Genomic DNA, 24258 nt, shown 5'->3' on the forward strand with positions numbered 1-24258 from the left:
ACCCCGCTGACCTGTATTGGCTTTGCCTGTGAGGTGCTGGTGTGCGTGAGTGTTCAGTCGCTTCAGTCATGTCTGACTCTTTGCAACCCCATGGACGATAACCCACCAGGCTCCTCTGTCCATGAGATTCTCCAGGCAAGAATACTGGAGTGGATTGCCATGCCCTCCTCCAGGGGAATCTTCCCGACCCAGGGATCGAACCTGCATCTCAGGCTCCTGCATTGCAGGGGGATTCTCTATCGCTGAGCGACTGAGGTGCTAAGGACGGGTGGGAATCACCGCATATGGGAACAGACGGCCCTGAAGACCCTTCCCCGCCCCCAGACCTGAGGAAGGGGCTAAAGTCTTTACTGCCCTGAAGACCCTTCCCCGCCCCCAGACCTGAGGAAGGGGCTAAAGTCTTTACTGCCCTCATGGTGACGGGGTGGGGGGACAGAGGCACCGAGATCAGAGCTGTGTCCTGGCGCTCCTGTCTCCAGCCCCGTCTGTGGCAGGAACGAGGTCAAGAGCAGGCAGGCAGTGCGGGCTGCCTCCGGGCCCCTCGGAAGGGTGTGCTCAGCCTCCTTGGCGAGGGCGAGGACTTTGCTGGCAGGCGCAGGCAGAGGGCACACCCTGTGCCGACTGAAGCAGGTGCAGAGCCAGCTGTGTGTATGTGCGTGCACCTGTGCACACGTGTGTGAACGTGTGCAGTGAGCTGGGAGGTGCGGTGTCCTTTCACCTCCCTGGTGAGTGCTGGCTGGTCGTGACGCTGGGTGCTGGTTGACGACGGAGCGCAGCCTGCAGTGGGGTCACTGACTCACTCTGGGGCCTTGGGCCAGATGCTTGCCCTCTCTGTGCCCCAGTTCCCACGGGCATCAAATGAGACAGTTTGGTTCCCAAGCTGTGCCCTGCAGAATTCCTCAGGGACGGCTGTGGACAGTGGGGACGGCAGAGGTGGGGGTGAGCCCTGAGGGCCACCCCCTCTGCCAAGGAGGAAAGTTCCACCTGGCTGTTAACACACTGGGCCCAAGACAATTCTGCTGTGAAAACAAGCCCCTGGTGTGGTTCAGGTTGGGGGCCCAGGGCTCTGAGAAGTGGCCACAGAAGGTCCCAAGTGTTGGGCGTGGGTGGGGTAGGGAGCAAGACTGGGGGGCAATCAGGAGTCCTCCACCCCAGCCCTGGAGCAGGGGCACCCGGAAGCACGTCTGATGTCAGATTTGGTGCCAAACATCCCAACCCCAGGGCTTGCCAGCAGTTCCCCAGGACACCTGGCCCAAAATATTGGTTTCAAGTCCCTTCCTGGGCTCCTCAAAACCCCTGACTTCCTCCAGGGAACGAGCCCCACTCCTGAGCAGGAGGGGGTAACAACTGTAACACACGGGGTGACTGTGACACGTGGAGGTGACAACTGTGACACTCTGTAGGACAGTGGGTGGGGTCTGTCAGGGTCAGCTTCCAGAAGCAAAGGCTTTCCCTGGACCCCCCGGTGAGCGCGGGAGGCTGTGGGGGAGGGGGTCCCAGGGCCACCAAGCTCCCTGGGAAGCCGCCCCCCGCGGAGTGGCGGAGCTGTGTCCCGGGATGTCCAAGCTGACCAGCGGCCTTTGCCCTGGCAGAACCTGCCAGGAACCCGCGGGGTGACACAGCCTGGCTGTGCTGAGCCCAGGCCCCTGCCTCGGATCTCAGATGCCTCCCTCTGCCATGCTTCAGCCTCATGAGAGCCCCTAGGGTCAGGCTCCCCTCTGCTCAGCAACAAGGCAGCCGTGGCCTCGGGCAAGTCTCGTCACTGCCTGAACCTCCAACTCCTCCTGATGGGGGCCCACAGCAGAGCCCACACTGTGGGGAGGGAAGGGTGAGCCACAGGGCACAAGGCAGGTGGGCCCAGGGTGGAGGCTGCTGGTGTCCAGGGGAGCCCAGACGATGCCCTCTTCACAAGCATCAGCCTCCCAGGTCAGCTGATCCCCCTGAGAGCTCCCGGGCATGCCAGCTGAACCCTCCTTGCCCTGGGACTCTTACCATGTGGATTCTCCCCTGGGTAGGTTTAGTCACTCAGTCATGTCTGACTCTTGGAGACCCCATGAACTGTAGCCCAACCAGGCTTCTCCATCCATGGAATTCCCCAGGCAGGAATACTGGAGTGGGTTGCCATTTCCTCCTCCAGGGCATCTTCATGATCCAGGGATTGAACCTGGGTCTCCTGCATTGCAGACAGATTCTTTACCAACTGAGCCACCAGGGAAGCTCACTATTTGTCACTAAAATGCCAGCACCACTCGTCAGGTCCGAGAACCTCCGTGTGCCTGAGTCATCGGACCTCGGAATGGTGCTGTGAGCCGGGCCAGAGGAGTTGGGTTGGGTGGCAGAGGAGAGGGGTCCCCCTGGGGGGTGGATGTGGCCTGTGGGAAAGCAGGCGGCCATGGTCACCCTGGTGACTTCCCACGGCCTGGCTCAGGGGTCTCACCCCGCGGTGTCCCCATGGGCCTGATACGGAGCTGTCAGAGGGCAGGACCACATGCCCGTCAGCGAGGACACTTTGTGGAGGGGACCAGTGCTAAGGACGCTCCAGGGAGTCTTGGGCCGCAACTTCCATCTACACAGGCCAGCAGTGCAGACGCCCCAGCCTGGGGGTCCCCTCTCAGGCCGGCCCAAGGCAGGACACTAGGTACATTCACTTCCCCTGGCGCCCACGGTCCCCAGTGCAGGCACTTGATAAATACTGGATTTCATTACAGCAACTCAGGGAACGCTATATCCTTAAGCTTCAAATTTGTTTTATGAATAAACAGTCATTAGGGACTGATTTTCTGAATGGGGCTTCCCAGGTGGCTCAGTGGTAAAGAAGTATTGTGTTAGTTGCTCAGCCGTGTCTGACTCTTTGCGACCCCATGAACTATAACCCATCAGGCTCCTCTGCCCATGGAATTCTCCAGGTCAGAATACTGGAGTGGGTAGCCGTTCCCTTCTCCAGGGGATCTTCCCAACCCAGGGATTGAACCCAGGTCTCTCGCATTGCAGGTGGATTCTTTACCAGCTGAACCACAAGGGAAGCCCCAGAATACTGGAGTGGGTAGACTGTCCCTTCTCCAGCAGATCTTCCCAACCCAGGAATCAAACCCAGGTCTCCAGCAGTGTGGGCGAATTCTTTACCAGCTGAGCCACCAGGGAAGTGGTAAAGAATCCACTTGCCAATGCAGGAGACACAGGGGATGTGGGTTTGACCCCTGGGTCGGGAGGATCCCCAGGAGGAGAAAATGGCAACCTACTCCAGTATTCTTGCCTGGAGAAACGCATAGACAGAGGAGCCTGGCGGGTTACAGTCCATGGGGTTGCAAAGAGTCGGACACAACTGAGTGCTTGAGACAGTGACTGATTTTCTGAATGAAGAGTCTCAACAACTCAGGACTGAAGCCCGGCCACAAGAGAGACCCACTGAGACCGACTGGGACCCTGGGGACCATGATGGGAAACAAGGGCCCAGTTTCAGCCCCGGGAGGTGCACTCTTGAGGGGAGAAGGCCTCCCCTCTCCCACCCCGATGCCCAGGCTGCTGGCCAGGAGTGGGGCCGGTTCTGCCCAGGGTCTCGTGCGGTTCCTGGGGGTACAGAGCTGTCTGGGGAACAGGGGTTGCCCATGTCAAAACAGCCATGCTGGGGAGTGTGCACAAGGCGGTCCTGGCACCCTGGGGTGTCTGACCCACCCTGTGGGGCACCGAGCAGGCGGGAGGCGGAGGCCCGAGTCGGTCACCACGAGACTTTTTATTGGAGACAGGACCACACATGACGCCAAGTGCACACGGGCCCCACGGGCACCCGTCCTGGGCTGGGCTTGTCCCTCGTGTGGACAGTCAGGCAGCCTGGGGGTACGGCAGCGGGCCGACGTGGCCAGGTCAGAGCCCAGTGTACACTCCTTACCCCCCATCCCCACCAAGGTCCAATGTCAGCGCCCCCGGGTCTGCCAAGTCCTGCCAGCTGTGTGGGCACGCGGGGTTTGGGGGCAGCCCTCTCCCTTCTCACAGATGAAGAACCAGGCCCTAGGGAGGTGCCGGCCAGCCCACTGGGCCAAAGCCTTGTGTCCTTGTCTGCACGTCCCTTAACAGTCTCTCCCGTGAGTGTGTCAGTCCTCAAACTCCATGTCAGGGCCCTGTCCTGGGTCCCCCAACGTCAGCACACACGGCCTCCCCACCTCCCTCCTCTTCTGCTGAAGTGCAACACGACCGGCGGGTCCTGTCGACGGACCTCACGAATCCTCTGAACCCTGGGTGACGGGGCTCCCAGCTCCTGGGCCAGAGGTCTGCGTGGATGAGGGTGCGTGGCCGTGGGGGACCCGGAGGCGGTGGGTGCTGGGGTGTGTGGCTGTCGCTTCTGCTCCAAGACCAACGTGACAAAACCTATTCACGTGTGGCTGCAGGGGGAGCATGCCATCTGAGAACGGCCCCCGGCTCCGTGCTCAACTCCTGCTGACCTCACTGAGGCCTTCAGGCTGGAAACCCAGGGCCTGTCCACCCTCTGAACTCGGGGAGCTGGGGTGGCCAGCTGGGTGGCGTCTCAGAGATGGATCCAGAGTTTGAGCGGCAAGGATTGAGGCTTATCCCATGAAACCTGCCTATGCCTATGGAAAGGAACTTTCAGAAGAGGGGAGGGTGAATGCCCTGCCTGAGGGTCCCAGTAGAGAGAGCCCCCCCCTCCCCTGCTTGGTTCTCGCCTCATCAGAGAAGGAAGGAGAAAGCAGGAGGGGGTTGATCAGACAACATGGATGGCTGGGTCACAGGTAGCCCACTGTCAAGCCATCGACTCCATCATCGTGATGGTGGTCAGCGTTCGGGTGCAGTGACCGTGGGTCCCAGGCGGCCTTTACATGCATCTGTCACCTCTCCGTCTCTGTTGTGCTGTGGCTGCCCCTCCAGCTCCCCCGGCATGTCCTTCCTTCTGTGGTCACTCCCATCTCTGGTGACAGCCACGTGCACTGGAATCACACTGTGGGCTCCTCCAAGCGGGGGTCCAGGCCTGCCTCGCACACCTCAGCCTCCTGGCCCTGGGAAGGGGTGCCCTTTAGGAAGAGGGGTGCACTGGCCTTGGCTGTCCTCACCATGACGGGCCGTGTGCCCATTCAGCCAGCTTTCAGTGCGGCTGTGTCCCTAGTGACGCCAGACCTGGGTTCCGGAGGGGGACCAGGGATCTCCAGCAGGAAGGAACCAGTGTCTCCAGGTTGGTTCGACACTCCTAAAAGCCACCCTCGCCTGGCCCCCAACCAGGCCAAAGCTGTGGCTCGTCTGTTCCTGGGCCAAGCCCTGGCATGAGCGCCCCTGAGCCTTCTGACGCACACGCACATCTGTGAATCCATTAACATCACGCTCACCAGGAGCGTGTTTGATGACAGATCAGAAAGCGCTTGGCACTTTCTAAACAGTGGCTGGCACTGCGAGGCTGGCAGCAGAAGCTGGCTCTGGTCTGGAGCTGGAGGGGGAAGAGGGGTCCCCAGGATGAGGACGCAGGGTTCCACATGGCCTCTGCTCCTTGGCTGGGGGTCCCAGCGGCCAGGAGCGGGGGCGGCTGGCTCTCTTGGTTTCTAGAGGATGGGGAAGGGGCCAGCAGGGGGGCCCGTGTGGTCATCTTACACACATCTCCAGCACACTGCCCCCACCCTGCCTGCACCCTGGCACTCCTGTTACCACCCTGGTGACTCTGGGCTGTCATCGCCAATTCCTTGGCTGTCTCTGATTCCAGCTGAGGGCCAGGAGAGCAGGGACTGGATCTTGTCCGGAAAACCTTGCCAAATGCCCAACAACCAGGTGAAGCTGGAGGGGACCGGCCAGGTCCCCTAGCACGTCAGAGGCCCTCGGGGCCTTTCCTGCAGTCCGTGGCCAACTCTGGTTTATTATTTTCGAAGCACGACCTTGGTGGGAGGGGAAGGGAGGGCTGGCTCCCACACTCCCCACTCAACTGCCTTCAGGTGTCCTGGTTAGGAATCACTCCCAGCCCCTGCCTGAGGAGGGGGTCGCTGGGATGCCCACCCTCTGGGCCGCTTTCCAGGCTGATCTCCTGGCCCTCTCAGGTCCCTACAGGCGGAAACTCAGCAAAACAGCCCTGGGCTTGGTTCTGACACCAGGACCCCAAGGCTGTTTGAGCAGGGGATCATGGGCTGAAGTCCCTGCTCTGCCCCTCCCGGCCTCTGGCCTGGGGAACCTGCGGTTCTTGTTACGCAGGAGCAGTAACAATGCACTGAGCGTTGAGAGGATTCGATGAGAAAGGTCTCTGAATGCCTGGGAGGTGCTTCAGTCTCCCCCACTTGCCCAGTGACTCCCTCCCTTTCCCCTGATCCAAGGTGGCAACACCCACAGTCAGCAGCAGGGGGCAGCCTCCCCGCTGAGACAGCCATGTCCAGGCTGACCAAGTACCAGCCACCAAACCCCTCTGGGTCCAGCATTCTCCGTCCAGCCTGCTCCTTGGAGGACTAGGATCCCAGAGTCCCTGCTTGGAAATTGATGGTGGGGGTGACACAGCCCCGCCAATGCCCCAAAAATCAAGAGGTCTTCACTGGCCCAGCATAGGTCCCGTGCCTCCCACAGGTAGGAGGATGGGGTGGGGCCAGACTTCAGCTGCCCCCGGAAGGCAGGAGGATGGGCAGAGCAGCCAAGGGGAATGGGGGCCTCCCAGGCCTGGAAAGACATTGGGAATCAGGGTGGGTGAGTAGGGAGGGCTCCAGGAAACGGATCTCAGTCACCCTGGGGTGTGAGTTCCTGAAGGCAGCTGTACCCCAGCCTGGCCTTGGGACGTGGAGGGATGTGGCCACCTAGCCCGTGGGCACAGGCAGCCCTGAGTACCACGACTCCCCAGTCCTTGGGAGAGAAGGGGACCTTCAGGCACCAGAGAAACTGAGCAAGGGTCTAGAGGGTCAGAGGAGGCTGGCGTCGGACCCAAGTAGAAATATCTGACCCTTCCCTCTGTCTGCTAAAAGGGCTCCAGGGGTGCCATCTGCCCCTCCTCCGCCGCCCATGACTCCAGATGTTTGGGCTGGCAAAGTGGAAGGGCTGCCAGGGGCACGTGGCCGACTCCTGGCCAAGGCCAAGGCAGACACGTGGCCCATGGAGCTAAAGTCAGGGCAGGCAGAATTTGGGGTGGTCAAATTTGCCCCGCCCTCATCAGCAGGGCCAAATTGGGGGTGGGGACTGTGAAGGTGCTGTGTGGCCTCACTCGTTCAGGGGGTGCTTCGGGTCGGGGTCGGCCTGGACCACCCCATGGCGAGAGCAGGTCAGTCATGCACAGGCAGGCGGGCATCTGGGCAGAAGGGCATCTGGGCAGGAGCAGAGTTGGGGTGGGCGTGGTGACGGCTGGGGGCGGGGCTAGGGCGTGGTGACAGCGGGGGGCGGGGCTAGGGGGTGTGATCTTGGTGGCTACAGTGGCGAGGGGTGGGGCGTGATGACTGGGGGCGGGGAGAGGGCGTGGTGGGGGCTTGGTGACTGGGTTGGGGCGAGGGGCGGGGTGGGGCGGGGCGAGGGGCGGGGAAGCAGGGGTGGGGCGGGGCCGGAGCGTGCCAGTCTAGCGGTCCTCACGGACCGGCCGGATCTTCATCTCGGAGAACTTGAGTGAGTACTGCCAGCCAGTCCAGGAGGACCACTCGACGCCGTCGGCATAGGAGGCGTGTGCGCCGCGCAGGTACTGCCCGTTGAGGTTGGATGTGTGGCAGTTGCGGTACCACCAGGCGCCGCGGTAGAAGGCGGCGCAGTTGTTCTCCGAGTGGTCACTGTCACGGTCCTTGGTGGTGAACTTCATGCCGCTGTGCTTCAGGAGGGAGTCCCCTGCGCAGGTGCACACAGGTGTGTGTTCAGTGGGGCACAGGTGCGTGCACGTGCTTCCCGTGCACGATGCACACACGTGAGCATGCGCGCACCTGCCCCTTCCCACACCTTTGGTGTCCACAGGCAGCCCCAGCGCCCCCCTGATGGTCCCGGCGGCTGTCCCCGCAGCCTCTCCCTCCTTCTAGCTCTGTCACACACCCTTTCCCGGGTTTTCTTGCCTCGGCCCTGGGAGGAGAAACCCAGCCCAGAGCGGGTGGAGAGGCTCAGCAGAGCTCAAACTCCAGATGTCCTGATTCCTGGCTCTGGGCTCTTTGCTCATCTGCAAAATGGGTGGTTCTGTGAGAGAGGCCCTGCGAGCTTTATGTGGCTGGGATGAGGACTAGCTGGGGATTTGGTGGTGGTGATGAGAAGCCTTGATGCTGGCCCCTGGCCTAGAAAGACTTCCTTTGTCCTTCTAGCTGGGGAGGTGGCTGGGCTGCCCCGGCCCTTCCCCACCCCCCACTGCAGCCTGGACCCCTACCTGCCGTGCCCGAGTAGTCGGCCACGGTGAGCGGGTATCCATCTTCCTCAGGGTCCACAGAGAAGAGCCCCACACCAAAGCTCCCATAGTGGGCATAGGCTGTGCCATTGTCAAAGTCCTCTAGGTCCACATGTAGCTCGTAGGCTGCCTGAGTGGTCAGAGCATGGATCCTCTTGAGCCCTGAAATACAGGAGAGAATGATGAGAGAAGTTGGGGGCGGAGGAAGTGACCTCCCTGTAAAGAACCAAGGGGAGATGAGAGCTAAGCTGATGTGGCTGGTGACAGAAAGGAACAACCACCACCAAGGGTGTACTTTCAGCCCTGGGCTACTTCCTTCTTCCTGCAGAGCTGTTTGGCAGGAAACAGGACTGACGGTTTTTCATATTTTGTGTTTGCTTTAAATCAGGCTGTGCTTCCCAAATGTTTTAAGCTGAAGGCTGGTAGAAAGGCTGCAGGAGTCAAGAGGAGTCTGGAAAACCTTCTGGGTTAGGGGTGATGGTGCCTTTATCTTCTCTGACACTCTGGGCTCTGGCCATATGGGATCTGGTCCTCAAATGCACTCCCTGGCCTGACAGCCTTTGAACATGCTGTTCCCTCTGCCTGAGACACTTTTCCCAACTCTCGTCACCTGCTTTGATGTTCTTTAGTCGCTCAGTTCTGTCCAACTCTTGGCAACCCCATGGACTGTAGCCCACTAGGCTGCTCTGTCTATGGGGTTTCCCAGGCAAGAATACTGGGGTGGGTTGCCATTTTCTTCTGCAGGAGATCTTCCTGACCCAAGGACAGAACCCACATCTCCTGCATTGGCAGGTGGATTCTTTACTGCTGAGCCACCAAGGAAGCCCCGTCACCTGGTTATTTTCTGTTCATTTTCAGATCTCACTTCCTCAGGAAGACTGCCTGACTTCCTGTCGAGGTGGAGGACCTCTGCCAACCCAGGTGCCCCCTGTTGGTGTTTATCATTCTGGTCCCAGCTGCCTATTTCCATGTCGGGCTCCCCCACTCCACCAGTGTGGAAGCTCCATGCGATCAACATGACTGTCCCGCTCACTGTGGAACCCCAGCATCTGAGGTGGGCCAGCTCACAATAGGTGCTCAATAAATGCTGGCCTAGTGGACGAGAGGCAGAAGACCATGCCTGGCTCTGGACACCCCTCAGCATACCCTGTCCTACTTCCTCCCCCACCTCCACTGTCCCTCCCCTCTTGCGCTCTCCTGTGCCCACCCTAGGGTCTCATGCCAGGCCCTCCCCTTCCCCTTCCACCCCACTCCCGCCACTCACACTCAAGGTGCTTCCCTGCCAGTTTGATTACCTCTTGATTAAGAGGGCTTTTAATTAAACGCCTTACAAGTTATCGGCACCAAGTGACATTTCATCAGCCTGTCCCTCCTGCCTTCCTTTCCTGCGTGGGTCAGTGTGTGCATGCCCCCAGGGCGGGAGGGCTGTGTGGGCTCCTCCCCAACCAGCCCAGAGGGAAGACTCCGGTCCAGGTCCAGGGCAGAGAAAAAGGAACCATGACGAGAGCAAAAGCCGTCCAGACAGCCAGAACCTCCCTGCATCCACTGAGGACCCGGCTGCCAGAGCCCAAGGGCCTCGTCTCCCTGGGCTAGAGCCTCATAGCAGCTGCTGGCCCTCTCTGGGCCCCAGGCTGCACGCCTGTGGAGTGAGGGCCAGAGGCCTCCCAAGCTGCAAAGGGCAGACCATAGGCACCGCCGACAGAAGCCCCCACCCCCCAGACAGCACTTACAAATGCCAGGCGCTGCTATGAGCGCTTCACGTGGATTAATGAAGCCGGGGGGATTCGAGTGAGTCCGATTTAATTAAAGGGTCCCTGTACAGCTCTTAGAACAGCGCCTGGCCCACTGCACACATGATCCAGGTGTTTGCCACTGCTGTCGTGATCCAGTAGATGGCTGCTAGTATTATCCATGTTGCATAGGTGAGAATGAGGCACCAAGAGGTGAAGTCACTGGCCCACGTCACACAGCTGCTAAGTGGCAGAGCTCAACCCAGGCAGGCTCGCCCAGACTCCATGAACTCATTTAGTTCTTGCCCAGGACAGATGATCTGATCCAGGTATAGGGCAAGAGGGAGCCCAGCCCCAGGGGATGCTGGAAGATTCCTTTCCCCACCCCCGAGTGGGCCCCATGGACCCCCATTTGGACAGCACTCTGCCGGGATAAGCAGAGTTCCACTCCTTAATGGGCCAGCCCAGTGCCTACGGGGGGCCCCGGGGCAGGTGTCCTGAAGGAGGGGCTGGGGTCTCCCTCCTCTCTACCCTTCCTCCCCTCAAGGCCCCCTTCCCCCTGCCTCCACCTCCCTCATCTTTACTCTCTGGGTTTCTCCAGTCCTTGTTGATCTGCCAAAATGCTCACAACCCCCCACTTCCCTGGGCCCCTTGGGTGACTGGAGTTCCATCCCCACCATCCATCAGAGTTCAGATCACAGCGCGTGAGGAGGAAGATGCAGAAACATACTTAGACCCCCATTGTCACCCCAGTGAACTCCCAGGTGGATTAAAGAGCTGAACCTACCATCGAAAACTGAAAAGGCATTTTAAAAATAGACATTTTTATGACACTGAGAGAGAAAAACAGGGCCTAAAACTCAGAAGATATGAAGGAAAAGACTAGCACAATCAACTACATAAAAAAAAAAAAAAGTTAAAACTCCTAGGAAATAAGTAATAATGTTACCAAAATAGAGGCTGAATGACAAATGACTGGGAGTAACTATGTATCAGGGGTATCTGACAAAGAATCAATAACCTTAATATATAAAGAGCTCTCATAACTCAATAGGAAAAGAGAAAACACTGGATGAAAAGGTGGCAGGGGAATGTGGAAAAGCAGAGGCAGGGCACATCACAGGGCAGCTGAGGACTGGGCTCCCGCCGACATTCTCATCGGGGCTCCCTGCCTGCCAGGAGCTGGCCAAGGCTCCACTTAGATGCTTTTCCTGCACTCAGTGGCTGCTGACAGACTTCAGTTAAGATGCCAGGAGTGGCAGGGGCACCAGTGCTGCTCTGGGGAGGTGGGTGCTGACCCTCAAGGGGAGCGTGAGGGTTGTCCTGGTCTTCCAGCATCTGCATCGGCCACAGAGGCCTGAGCTGGGACAGAAACCAGGTCCCAGGGTGCCCCCAGCGGGACAAGCACACATCCTCGCGGGACCCACCCACAGCGAGCGCACTGCCCTGGGCTTCCTGCTCCTAGAGCACATTCCACTGGACGCTCAGGTCCCCTTTCCATGCAGAACCTGGGAGCTGACCTGGGCGTGAGGAGGTCATGGAGACCTGGCTGGCATCCATGTGAGGAGGGGGCTCATGCCTGACAGCGTGCATTGCACAGGGAGAGGGTGGGCCAGGCTTCAGGCAGGGGTCTCACCTAGCCAGTGCTCCCCCGTGAGCTTGCCGAAGCCATCACGGTATGCCTCCCAGCCTCGGAAGAAGTTCACGGAGCCGTCCTCCCGTCGCTGAAACACCTGAGAGCGGATGAAAATGGAGAGCTGGTCCCAGCCTTCCCAGGACCTCACATGCGTCCCCTGGCCCCCCACTGCACCTCACCTGCCCACTTGGGGAGCACAGGGGCTGAGCCTCAAGTCTCTCAACAGCTCTCGCTGGGACCTGGACCTGGGAGGCTCATGGTATTCCAAGGTGGGGGGACTGACCAAATGCCCCCAGGCCCTCAAATGCCCCCTCGAGGAGGAACTGGGGTGGACTGGGGTGCAGTGGAGAAAGCCAGACTTCTAGACCCACTCTGCTGCCTTGCTGTGTGACCCTGGACTGGTCCCATCCCTGCGGGGACCTCAGTTTACCCACTGGTCAAATAATAAGCGGGTGAACAAGGGTCTCTGTACCTTTTCCTGGGTCAAAACAACACTGAACAAAAGCCCATTCTTGAGTTTTTAAAGCCCAATAACACACACACACAGGGTGTCCCTGGTGGCTCAGATGACAAAGCATCTGCTTGCAATGCAGGAGACCTGGGTCCGATCCCTGGGTCGGGAAGATTCCCCAGAGGAGGGCACAGCAGCCCACTCCAGTATTCTTGCCCCGAGAATCCCATGGACAGAGGAGCCTGACGGGCTACAGTCTATGGGGTTGCAGAGTCGGACACGACTGAGCGACTGACACTTCACGTAACACACACAGAGACACACACCCGGGCTTGACTGGGTCTCTCAATGCGCCCTTGCTGCATTCATGTACATCCCCACCAACTCTATTAAAAAGCCCCTGGTAGGGGATCGGCAGGGGGCCCTGGGAAAGCTGAGCCCCGGCCACCTCTCAGGGGAGCACCAGAAGTCCGCAGCCAGCCTCCGGGCCGCTTCTGTTCTTCATTTTAATAACATTCTTGATTTGGGAGTCCGGAATCCCATCGGTTAAATTGCTTTGAAATAAGTAGCACGCTGGTCCAGGCCAGAGCTGCCTTGAGTATTTACAGGATCCGCTGACAATCCTGTTCCCCAGCTCGCAGCCCCCCGCCCCCCCTCCGCCCCCAAGCCTTTCTGTCTAACAAGCCTTTTTCTTGCTCATTTGCAGAGGCAGCACTCGCCCCCACCGCCTCCATCTGCGCCCGCGTCTGAGGTGTTAGAGGTTTGGCCGCGGCACAGAGCCACCCGATCCATTACTAAGCAGCCGGGCTTCAGCCGCCTGGAACCGCCCTGTGCGGCGTCTGCCCGCAACTGCAGGTCTGTCCGCAGGGCACCGTCCATCACCGCGGCTGCTTGGGCAGCTCTGACGTCAGGTGGCGGGAGGGGAGGGAGGCGGCGACACCTTTTTCCTTTGCTTCGCTACCTTCAGCCCGGCCTGGCCCTGACACGTGAAAGCCCTCAGAAGGGACGCGAGCAGAAGGAAATTCGATCAGGCTCGGAGATCAGAGAGCCGGTGGAGAGCGGGTATTGATGGCTGCGGATTGGGACCCTGAGCACGCGCCCTTTGAAAGGCCTAATCCTGGCAGAAGCTCAGACACTCCCCCGAGAAGGCCTGGACAGCAGAGCCTGTTTCTACAAGAAGAGCCGGGCTGGGGGTGGGGTGGGGGGAGGGCTGCAGGGGCCGAGGAAAGGGGCGGGGCGGGGAGAACAGTGGTTCCCAATCTGGGCTCTACAGCTCGGGTTCTGCCACTTAGAGTGCCAGCCAGTGACGCTGCCGCGCTGAGCCTGTTTCCTCATCTGTAAAATGGGGATCTCAGCATCAAACCCCCGTGACCACTGGCTGTAGATAGCTCAGATTGTTAAAAAACAAAAACAAAAACTGCCTGCAATGCAGGAGACCTGGGTTCAGTCCCTGGATGGGGAAGATCCCCTGGAGAAGGGAATGGCAACCACTCCAGTATTCTTGCCTGGAGAATTCCATGGACAGACCAAGGGGTTGCAAGGAGTCGCACAGGACTGAGGAAGTAACACTTTCACCCACAGACAGTCCGCTCAGGGCCTGGCACATGGGCGGTGGTCAGCCCATACCAGCCAAGGAGACCCACAGCCCCAGGACACGGGCCACCAGGGCCTCCCCTCCTCCCTTCTCTCCCGGCCCCCGCCCCAGGCCATATTCCTCCCAGACTTGGGCGTGTCTCCTCCAGAACTGTCCCAGGGGCCTGTCCCAAGTCTATTCCCCAAATGTCCCACTGAGCACATCCATGTCAGGCACCAGCTGGGAAATCCAAGTCAGGGCCCTTGGGGCAGGGAAACACAGAGTGAGGCCTAGTTGAGGGGATTCCCGCCCAGGCTGGAAGCAGGGCAGATCAGAGGAATAGTGGATGGCCAGAGGGGCTGGCTTCTGGGAGGAGATCCAGGGTGACCCTGGAGCAAGGGCCCATCCTGGCCCCCGCATGTCCCAATGTGTGGCCCAGGAACATCATTCCTGCCCCCGGGGCCACGCTTGCCTCGCCCACCCTCAGCTCACCCCCCGGACCTCAGCGAGGAATAAATCACAGAGTAGTTGGTATCATTATTGCCATCACTGTTGTTTTTCCTGTTCCCGCTATTATGAAGTGGAAAGTGGGGGTGTCACGCTTGCAGGCATAGGCAGAACATGAACCCTAGCCGCTGGGACAGACAGACCGGCTTGGGTTGAGAGCTGACCACAGCCGACGCTCAGGCTAAGTTCTCCTTGTCCGGTGCACGCACTTCCTTACCCCTACCCCAGGAGCCCGGTTCTGGGTCCCCTGACCCGCCCCACTTTCCATTCCAGGAGATAGAAGCTCGGACACTGGCCAGAAGTCAGGCAGCTATGGGTGGACAGTCTGACTCACCCCTCACTCCGTAGCCTGAGGCCATGCTGGACACCCGGAAATCCGCGTCTCACCACCCACATCCACATGCTCACTTGCTACCCACCAGGGGCGTCCCAAACCTGCCCCCTTGTCTCCTTGCGAGGCCTCTCAGGCCAAGAGCTGATCTCTCAGCATCCTCCCACCTTCAGCCCCGCTTTCCCGCTCCCTTTCCAGGTTGGATGCCGGTGGCAGGCATGGCCCCGGCTGGGGCTCGGTCTGGGAATGATCAGAGGTGGTGAGCACACGTTCCAGACCACGGGGCCTCCCGGCTGCTCTCCTCCACCTGGGAAGCACCTGCCGTCACTGACAGCAGCAGATGTCTTGACAGTCCGCCGCAGCTCAGAGGTCAGAGCATCGTTTGCCAACACGGGCGCTCTTCCGAGTGGTAACAAACCATGACCGACCCCTTCCAGGGCCGAGACACAGCTGTGGCGCAGTTCCAAAGAAGTGGCTTTTAGACTCTTGGACCGTGACCCAGGGAAATGTAGTTGACATCCTGACACACATACTCACAGCTCTTTGTATCTGAAACAAAAGCTTCCCGAAACGATACTTGTCCTTCAGATGGAGGGGTGTTAATATTTTCCACCCTGTTCTTCTGTTCTATTCCACTCCATTTCATTAAAAAAAAAAAACAAAAAAACAAAAAACCCATGTTGCTCACAACCCATTAAATTGATTTTTCCACCAGCCAATGGATCACGACCTGCAGTTTGAAGTTGTCGGCCTTTGCCATGGGCTGTCTTGATCCCATAGCTCCAACTCTGGGTGACCGAGCATGCTGGGCAATGGCTGGGATCTCAGACTCGGAAGCCCTGGTCTTGCCCTTGAGCTGACCACGGCATGCCATGCGTTCCAGGTCGGCACAGGCCACAGGTCATCCGCAGGTCCTCCCAGGCTCCCAGGAGTGTTTTCTCTAACTCGGGGTTCAGGGTGAACTGCAGTTGTGGCTTCAGATTTTTGGAAACCAGCTGGGCTTTGGGGACCCTGGAGGGCCAGATGTCACCCACTAGAAGGCCTTCAATTACAGAGCAAGGATCAGCCAGACAAGAAGATACAAAGAAGAAAGCAAGGGACTTCCCTGGTGGTCTAGTGGTTAAGACTCCACGCTTTCACTGCCAAAGGCCTGGGTTCAATCCCTGGTCGGGGAACTAAGATTCCCACAGGCTGCTCAGTGTAGCAGGGGGAAAAAAAATAAAAAGACCTCTTGGAACTTCCCTGGTGGTCCAGTGGCTAAGACTCGGCATTCCCAATGCTGTGGGCCCGGGTTCGATTCCTGGTCAGGGAACTAAATCCCCCATGCTACAACTAAAAGGTCCCACGTGCTTCAAGTAAGACCTGGTACAGCTAAATGAAAAAAAGGGGAGAGGCAGGTAAAGGATTGAGGCGTCCACCTCCCCCTCCTCTGTCCCAGCCATGGAACAGGAGTCTCCATTTAGGCACAAAAGGTGGGGGAAAAGTGGGGAAACAAACGATTAATTTTAGGGCTAAAATATCCACTGGCCCAACTCTTGGGGCCTCTCCCTCGGGTTCTGGCTGCAAAGTGATTGATGGAGAAACGCTTCTGCGGCCTCTTGGGCAGATGCCACGAGTGGGAAGACAGACGGGCGCGTTTTTCTGGTACGGATTCTCAGAAGCCAGCCGCCTGCCGCCCGGCATCTTCCAAGTGCCGCTCAGGGAGGCTCTGCCAAGGGAGCGCTGGGCCCACATGGTCCTGCAGATGGTGCCCGGAGGTTTCAAAGGAAGGAGCCGCTGCATTTGGGCGGCAGGAGGGGGTGGGGGGAGGAGCAGAGCGGCCGACTGTCCCCTGTTTGTCAGACAGGCTCCTGGGGCCTGTCTCGCGCTCCACAGGTTCAGTGTCCTCTGGGCCTCTTCCTCCGATAGGCCCCGGCTGATCTCGTTAGCCACGCCGCCCAGAGTGCGGAGACCTCCTGAGAGTCAGGGTCTGGCTCTTTGGTCACCCCAGTGCCTTCAAGGATGATCTCAGTCCTCCCCACCACAGCCCAGGAGGGAGGGGTTCATGCTCCCATTTGACAGATGAGAAGACTAAGGTTTGGAGAGGTGGGGCCACCTCTGCAGAGTAGGAGTGCTTCAGGGCAGGGGCCCACTGAAACCTGAAGTAGGGAGACTGACAGTACACAAAGCTGAGGGTGGCCCAGGGGGGCCCCATGGCTAAGGGGGTGGACGTTGCCCCCCAGGCCTGTGAGCCCCCCATCCCTCCTCATCATAGCTGAGCTGAGCGGGTCCCAGGAAACGCACTGGGCTGGCACCCAGGAGATCCAAGTTCTAGCCAGGCTCCAGCCGAGGGCCATGCGACCATCTGAGTCTTGGTTTCTCTCTTCCGCAAAATGATAGGGTTGCTGCTGCAGACCCCGTGTGGTGTGCCTGGACTGGTGGAGGGACTCTGACTCTCAGAGAGCTCACAGCCCCAGAAGAGAGGGATGCACAAACCAGCAGCCTCAGGGCAGAGCAGCTCCCAATCTGAGGTGTTCTTCTGATCTTCGTGCCTCAGTTTTCTCATCTGTAAAACGGGAATTGTAACAGCTCCAACTCAGCAGCATACGGGTGACGTGGTTAAATGGGCTGGTTGATAAGAGTCCATAAGGGTCACACTTGTTACATTTGTCCGGAGCTCAGAGGAGGATGAGCCACCTGTTGGGATGGTTGGGAGGGTGGGGTCCTAGAGGGCTTCTCGGAGGAGGAGACGTTTGGGTGAACTGCAGATTGAGCAGGGTCTTGGCAGGTGGTCAGAGGAGCTGAGGCGCAAGAGACAGGCACAGGGTGGGTCCAAACACTATGAGGTGGTGGGGGGGGGCGGTCTCTGCCGCCATTGAAGGGTCCCCAGGAGGCAGCATCTGAGATTTTTCCTCAACTCTGATGAAGTTGCTGCGGAAACCAATTACAGGCAGAACTGTGTTGGTTGTGCTCCACCAGCCTTCCCAGGCCTCCTGAGCAGGCGGTGCCGGGAGGAGGGGTGGCAGGCGATGGCAGAGGCGGATTCTTGTCTCTAAAGAACAAAGAACTTAGACGTGGAACAAACGCAGCCCTTCAAAGCAGGCCCCTGGGGATGCTCTGCCGGCTTTCCCAGGAGGCAGCTGCTCCTCCAGTCCTTTCTGGACACCTCTGGGCAGCAGCTCCCAGAGCCTGGGCTTGCTAGCAAGAGCACTATTGCTGGAATAAGGCTGAACTGAGTTCAAATCCTGGCTGTGCCTCTCATGGGTTGTGTGACCTCAGACAAGTCACAGGACCCTTTCTGAGCCTTAGTTCCCCTCTCTGTAAAAAAAAAAAAAGAAGGTTCCAACAGGGACTTCCCTGGGGGTCCAGTGGCTAAGACCCCGAGCTCCCCACGCAGGGGCCTGGGTTTGATCCCTGGTTAGGGAACTAGATCCCTCACGGCACGACTCAAGATCCCGCAGACCACAACTAAGACCTGGGCAGACAAATAAATAAATATATATATTTTCAAAGGCCCCATCAGCAACCCCTTTGTCAGCCTTGCAGGGTCACAGTGAAGATGCCATGCAGGAAAAGGTAGGTGTGAGCCCGGTGGGGTCGGGGAGAGGCACGGTATGTCTAACCTCCCTCTTCTTCAGAACCAGCCACCAAAACCCAGAAGGAAGTGGGCCCACTCCTTGTCTGTGACTGCAAATGGTACCCCTGGGCCTGGCGCCCCGCCATGTTTCCCAGGCTTGGCAGGCGGTGGCTGTCGGCTCCAGGCAAACAGCGCTCAGAGCTGCCATTTATCAGATGCTGAGGCGCCGGGCTGAGCTCCACGTGTACCCCCCCACCTCGTCTACGTTCAAAGTTTGAAAAATCCTAAACGCTCCCAGCGGATCACTCATGGACCAGAGGGGTGCCGTCAGCAGTGGACGTGGTCATTACTAGCGTGCGCTTGGAGGACTCCCCCGGAACACTGGGGAGCCGGGCGACAGCCACTGACGTCACGGCAGGTCTCCTCCTGCCTCCGCAGCCCCTGGGACACAAGGAGGAGACCGCACCCTGGTGGACCCCCAGGTCCTGCTAGGCAGCGCCCCTAGTGTGTCCCACAGCAACACCCCCCCATCACCTGCATCCTGGCATCCTGGCTGAGGCTGGGAGCTTTCATCTCTCCTGAGCCTGATCCCCTGCTGGGCTGGGCTCTGTTCAGGGGTTCAGCTCCTTTGATGTCTTCCCAGTAAGAGAAGGATTTTCCTCAGCCTGGGGAGCACAGGTAGGGAGGGAATGGACACGGTAGGAGGGGAGGTTTGCTCTCGCAGTGGAGCCAATTAGAGGCCCGTCTGAGCCAGCTGACCCTGCACGGCAGTAAAAATGCCTGGCAGAGAACGCAGGCTCGGGCACTCGGCTGGTGGGGCCGGGGGAAAGCTGGCGGCACCGTGGATCTGAGCGGGGGGCGCAGAGCAGAGTCAGTCCTGTTGCAGGTCCCCGCGGTAGGAGACGCTGAACTGGACCTGATTTCTTGACCTCGACTGGTGATTATGCAAAGATGAGGGCTTGGCAATCACGCCGGCTGGCAGCTCTGCTGAAGCAACCCTGATGGGGACAAGGCTGTGTCCCCGGGGCCAAAGGGCAGGACAGTGGGGGATCCAGCCTGCAGACGCTGGCTGGACCCTCCCTCCAACCACAAAACCCGAACCGGGCCCTGGGCCTGGTCACCCTGTTCTCCAGCCCTGAAAGGTGGCCACGTAAAACACAAGGGCCACCCCACTGGCCAGATGAGGAAGGGGACGCCCCAGAGGGAATGTGACCTTTCCAGTCTCTCAGGGCCCCGGGGATGAGCTGGAAACGGCTGCTTCATCCCACGAATCGCCCTTCCAAATGAGGAAATTTGGCTTCTGTTTTTAACACATCTTCCTCCTCTTTAAAAACACCGCTTGGGATTCCCCCAGTGGTACAGCAGTGACGACTCTGCCTTCCAATGTAGGGGGCGTGGGTTCGATCCCTGGTCAGGCAACTAAGATCCCACGTGCTGTGGGGTGCAGCCAAAATGGTAAAAAATAATGAAAGACACTTTGACTATAAGATCCTACAGGGTAGAGCCAGTTCTTCTGTTCTCAGGGAATCCCTAGGCTCAGCAAGGACCCTTGGTGCCCCTCCCTCTTCCTCTGCCCCTGCCCCACAAGTGAGCAGCCTGTGGGGGATTCTGATGGCCCCCCCACCATGAAGAGCACTACTTTATTCCCATTTAACAGATGAGAAAAGTGAGGTTCCAAGAGGGGAAGTTATGCTGCCAGAAGATGCCAATGGTTACCCATCCGGCAAGTATTTAGGAGCACAGATGGTATGGAAGCACCATGTGGACGCCTGAGCTACAGGGGCCACCAGGTGACCAGCTGCCCCCTGCAGAGCTCTAGCCTGGTGGGGACACAGACGGACAACCCGTGACAGGTGCAGAAAGGGAGCATGAGTGGGGGACCCGGGAGGACTCTCAAATGACCCAGCGACCAAGCTGGGCCCCTTGCCCAGGGTTACAGGTGAGCAGGGGCAGACTGTGCATCCTGCCTTCCTCCTCCTTTTGCGGGGCGGGTGTCGGTGGGGTGCACGGGGCAGGGTCAGCAGTGGCCTGGCTGATCAGCTTGACCCCGTGTGGCCTGGGTCACTGGTCAATGATGAGTGTGTAGAGGGGCTGGGGCTCCTCCAGGGCCAGTGAGCAGAGAGGCCACCTTGAGGCCTGTGTCCCCCTGTCCCTCAACCTCATTCCCACATGGCGACTCCCACGCCCTTTGCAAGGGTTCAAGGCCCCTGCAACCCCAGCTCCTAAGCTGCTCGCACACTCTCCACCTTGGCTCCACATCTCTGGGTCACTCCCTCCCAAGAGCCCACCGTGCCCCCAGGGAGAAAGCCAGACTCCTATAGCATCTGCAAAACCATGCTAACCAGGCCGTGCCTGCTTCCCAACCCGTGCCCGGCCCCCCGAGGGCTATGCCAGCAGAACGGAGCCACCATGGTCCCAGAACAAGCCCTGCCCCACTCCGTGCCACCTCCGCACGTGTTCCCTTTGCCTGGACATTGTTCTCACCTCATCTCCCTGTGCCCCAACCTCCCAGTCCAGGAGCCTCTCTGGCCGCCCCAGGCAGGGTAAGGGGGCTCTCCTCTGGGGTCTCCCTGGACCCCTAGCCCTGCAGCCTCCATACAGGTTGGCTGACTTGTCTAGCTCCCTGCAAGGCTGGCACCTTGCTGCGGAATCCTCTGGCCCGTGGTTGGCACCCCATAGTTGAGCCATAAAGTGACAAGTGACACCGTTGACAGTTGGTTCCACGAACTTGCATGAGGCTGGGCTGCTTATTTGCCAGGTGCGTGCATGCTGAGTCACTTCAGTTGTGCCTGACTCTTTGCGACACTGTGGACTGTGGCCAGCCAGGCTCCTCTGTCTGTGGGATTCTCCAGGCAGAAATGTTGGAGTGGGTTGCCATGCCCTCCTCCAGGGGATCTTCCCGACCCAGGAATTGATGAACCTGCATCTCTTATGTCTCCTACATTGGCAGGCAGATTCTTTACCACTAGCACCACCTGGATGACCTTGAACAAACCTCTTGCCCTCTCTGAGGCTGCCCTGTGGGTCTCCAGGGGTTGGAGGAGGGCTGGAAAAGTGCCAGCAGGGCCACAGTATATAAAGTGTAAAGTGCCCCTAGGCAAACAGGGATGCTGCCTGCCAACCTCTTGCAGCTCCGGCTCTCTGAGAAGCAGGTTCTGGTTGGTGTGTCTGGCCCCAGGCACCCTGTCCCCGAGTGTTGGCACTTGAGGCCCGGCAGTTTGGACATGGAGCCTAAATGAGGATGGATGGTATTCGGATCCAGCAAAGCAGCAGCCAGCTCCCTCCCAAACAGCAATTGAGTTTCCGAGAGATTCCGTGCGGCAGAGAGGTGATCCTGACAGACGCCCAGAGGTATCCGGGAAAAGATTGCTTTTGACGGAAGCCCAAATGGATATTAACGTCTGTGGGCCTCGCTAGCCCTTCTCTGCTGAGAATGGCCTTTCTTCCAGGCTGGCTGATCCAGATGTCTGGGTGGGAGGGCTGGGCAGACCTGTGCACCTCATCGACTCCCCTCTAATCGCCCCCGAAGCCCAGGCCCAAGAAATTACTCGCCTCCCAACCCCAACCCTGATTCACTTCCCAGGAGACTGGCTTCCACTCCACCCGAGTGGAAGATGCATGGTCTGGGCCGGCATCCTGGTCTTTCATTAAGCCTGTCCTAACCCTTAACTCTGATTTCTGGGCTCTGGCTGGTGTATCAGAGCTGTTCTGCCCGCCGAGGGGGTCCCAGAGGTGGAGGCCATAACTCAGATGCTCTGAGATAGGAAAACAAAAGTGCTTTTAGGCTCAGATGTGAGTCCAGTGCATTTAAACGCTCCTCTCTCCGGAGCTTGTAGGGATATTTAGAAGAATGTTTGTCTTGGGGTCCTCGGGGGGCTCTCAGCGGCTCTCACACCAGCTCCTGATGGCAGCTCTGCCCTCCGAGAGCATCCGCTTGGGCCCTGCCCACCTGCCTCACTCGGGCCTCCCCGTCTTGCCTCCTGCTCCATTTGGCCAACCCCCCTGCCCTCACCCTTGTATGCCAGCACGCACCCCCAGGCGTTTTAGTTTTGTGGCTACATTCCCCCTGCAAAGCCAGAGTTGAGGACTTGCAGCGCAGACCAGGGGAGACCTGTGTGTCGACCCTGCTGTAGAAGGGGCTTCTCCGCTGTCCGATCAGGAGACCTCCAGGTCTTCAAACCAGGGCCTCTGCCCCGCCACGCCACCTCCTCCTTCTCTTGGCCCCGGGGAGGTCTCGGGCCACCTGTGGCTCTCACCCTTCCCTTTCCATTGCTCCCAATTCCCATCAGGGCAGGAATCAGGAGGTGCAAGGAGATGGCGACAGCCCCTCGCCAGGAGACCCTGGTGGGGGGGGGGGCTCTCTGCTCACAGCAACTGTGCTGCTCCTTGTGTCTCCTGCACACGCACCGTCTACTGAGTAACTGAAAACCTCCGCCCTCACATTAGCAGCCGTTAGTTCCAGGACCCAATCTCAGCAACCCCCACCCCTCCAGAACCACTGTCCAGGGTGGGGGCGGGGGCTGCAGGCTCAGGGAGTGGAAGGCGGCTCCACTCAGACATGGGGATCTGACACCTGCTCCCAAGTGGCCCCCACGTGTCAGCACATGCCCCCCACTTGCCCTGTGGAGGCTTTGGTGAGATTACGGGCAGGTTTGTGATGGCTGGTGAGCCTCTGGGCAGGGCCAGGCAGAGCACCCCGGCTCACATGCACAGCCTCCTGGGTCACCCCAGCATCTGCCCCGACCATCTGCAGGGCCCAGAGGAGGCGGGGCCTGGCCCAGCCGGCCGCACACTCGGGGAGACTCACTGTCCAGCCGCCTCCATCTGTGCGCATGTCGCAGTAGACCTGGAAGCCGGCGGGGTCGTGTGTGGGGAAGACGGAGTAAACGCCGTCCTCCTGCTGTCCGCTCAGGAGGACGTCCAGACAGTCACGTGGCCGAGAGCCTGAGACAGGGAAGGCCGTCAGGGCACTGGGCCCCGCACCCACGTTCCTCCCCTGTCTCCTGTGTCCCTGGGTCTCTGACTTGTCTGTCCAGCAGTGTCAGGTGGGCTCCAGAGCACTGGCCTTGGGGGCAGACTGTGGCTCTGCCTCTCCCTTGGTGGATGTGGTGAGTGAGCACCCTCTCTGAGCCTCAATTTCCTCATCTGGAAAATGGGTGCAGTGAGCTCCACCTCATCGGGCAGGGAGAGGGGTCAACAGGAGGGTATAGGTAGGGTGCTCAGGGCTGCCCGGCAGCAGGAAGTCCTTGGCACACAGAAGCAGTGTAGCCTTGTCAGTGGGGCAGGTGGGGGACGTTGTGGGAATGAACCTGGGCACCCAGGTCATGCAAGGAAGGCAGTCCCCACCTCACTCACCGTTGGCGCAGCCGCGGGGCCGTGATCCCCTGGCAGGTGCCCTCTGAAGGTCAGCCTTGACGTGGGGTCGGGCCAGCCCCCGGTCCCTCTGCAGGGCGTCCAGGACATCGCTGACCGAGTTCACCAGGTGAGCCATGTGGCCTTGGCTCTCAGAGAGAAGCTGTGGGGCACAGAGGTGGGTGGAGCTCTGGGTGGGTGGAGTTCCGGGTGGGTGGAATTCCGGGTGGGTGGGGCACTGGGTGGGTGGAGCTCCTGGTGGGTGGAGCATTGGGTGGGTGGAGCTCCTGGTGGGTGGAGCACTGGGTGGGTGGAACTCCTGATGGGTGGATCGCTGGATGAGTGGAGCTCCTGGCGGGTGGGGCCCCAGGTGGGTGGAGCTCCTGGTGGGTGGGGCTCCGGGTGGGAGGGGTTCCTGGTGGGTGGGGCCCCAGGTGGCTGGAGCTCCTGGTGAATGGAGCCCTGGGTGGGTGGAGTTCCGGGTGGGTGGGGCTCCTGGTGGTGGGGCCCCAGGTGGGTGGAGCTCCTGGTGGGTGGGGCACTGGGTGGGTGGAGTTCCGGGTGGGTGGGGCTCCTGGTGGTGGGGCCCCAGGTGGGTGGAGCTCCTGGTGGGTGGGGCACTGGGTGGGTGGAGCTCCTAGTGAGTGGAGCACTCGGTGGGTGGGTCGCTGGATGGGTGGAGCTTCGGGTGGATGGGGCTCCGGGTGGATGGGGCTCCGGGTGGGTGGGGCCCAAGGTGTGGAACTCCTGGTGGGTGGAGCACTGGGTGGGTGGAGCTCCTGGTGGATGGATTGCTGGGTGGGTGGAGCTCCTG

The 24258-nt window shown here is 59.6% G+C and overlaps 1 protein-coding gene and 1 non-coding gene across 2 annotated transcripts in view; one reads left to right on the top strand and one right to left on the bottom strand.

The window, feature by feature from the left end:
• Positions 1–3710: 3710 nt before the first annotated feature.
• FIBCD1 (fibrinogen C domain containing 1) overlaps positions 3711–24258 on the bottom strand; it is a 35055-nt gene continuing 14507 nt past the window's right edge. The window contains exons 3-7 of the mRNA XM_027556588.1: positions 23448–23607; positions 22900–23036; positions 11675–11771; positions 8291–8470; positions 3711–7770 (exon numbers count right to left, since the gene is read on the bottom strand). Of these exons, the coding sequence (XP_027412389.1) occupies positions 7511–7770; positions 8291–8470; positions 11675–11771; positions 22900–23036; positions 23448–23607 (834 nt within the window). The 3' untranslated portion in view covers positions 3711–7510. The remainder of the gene's footprint in view (positions 7771–8290; positions 8471–11674; positions 11772–22899; positions 23037–23447; positions 23608–24258) is intronic.
• Positions 15776–15848, top strand: TRNAG-CCC. The gene has a single exon. It is a non-coding gene; the product is annotated as a tRNA-Gly (tRNA).

Source organism: Bos indicus x Bos taurus, chromosome 11, assembly GCF_003369695.1.
Source record: "Bos indicus x Bos taurus breed Angus x Brahman F1 hybrid chromosome 11, Bos_hybrid_MaternalHap_v2.0, whole genome shotgun sequence".
NCBI classification, from domain to species: Eukaryota; Metazoa; Chordata; class Mammalia; order Artiodactyla; family Bovidae; genus Bos; species Bos indicus x Bos taurus.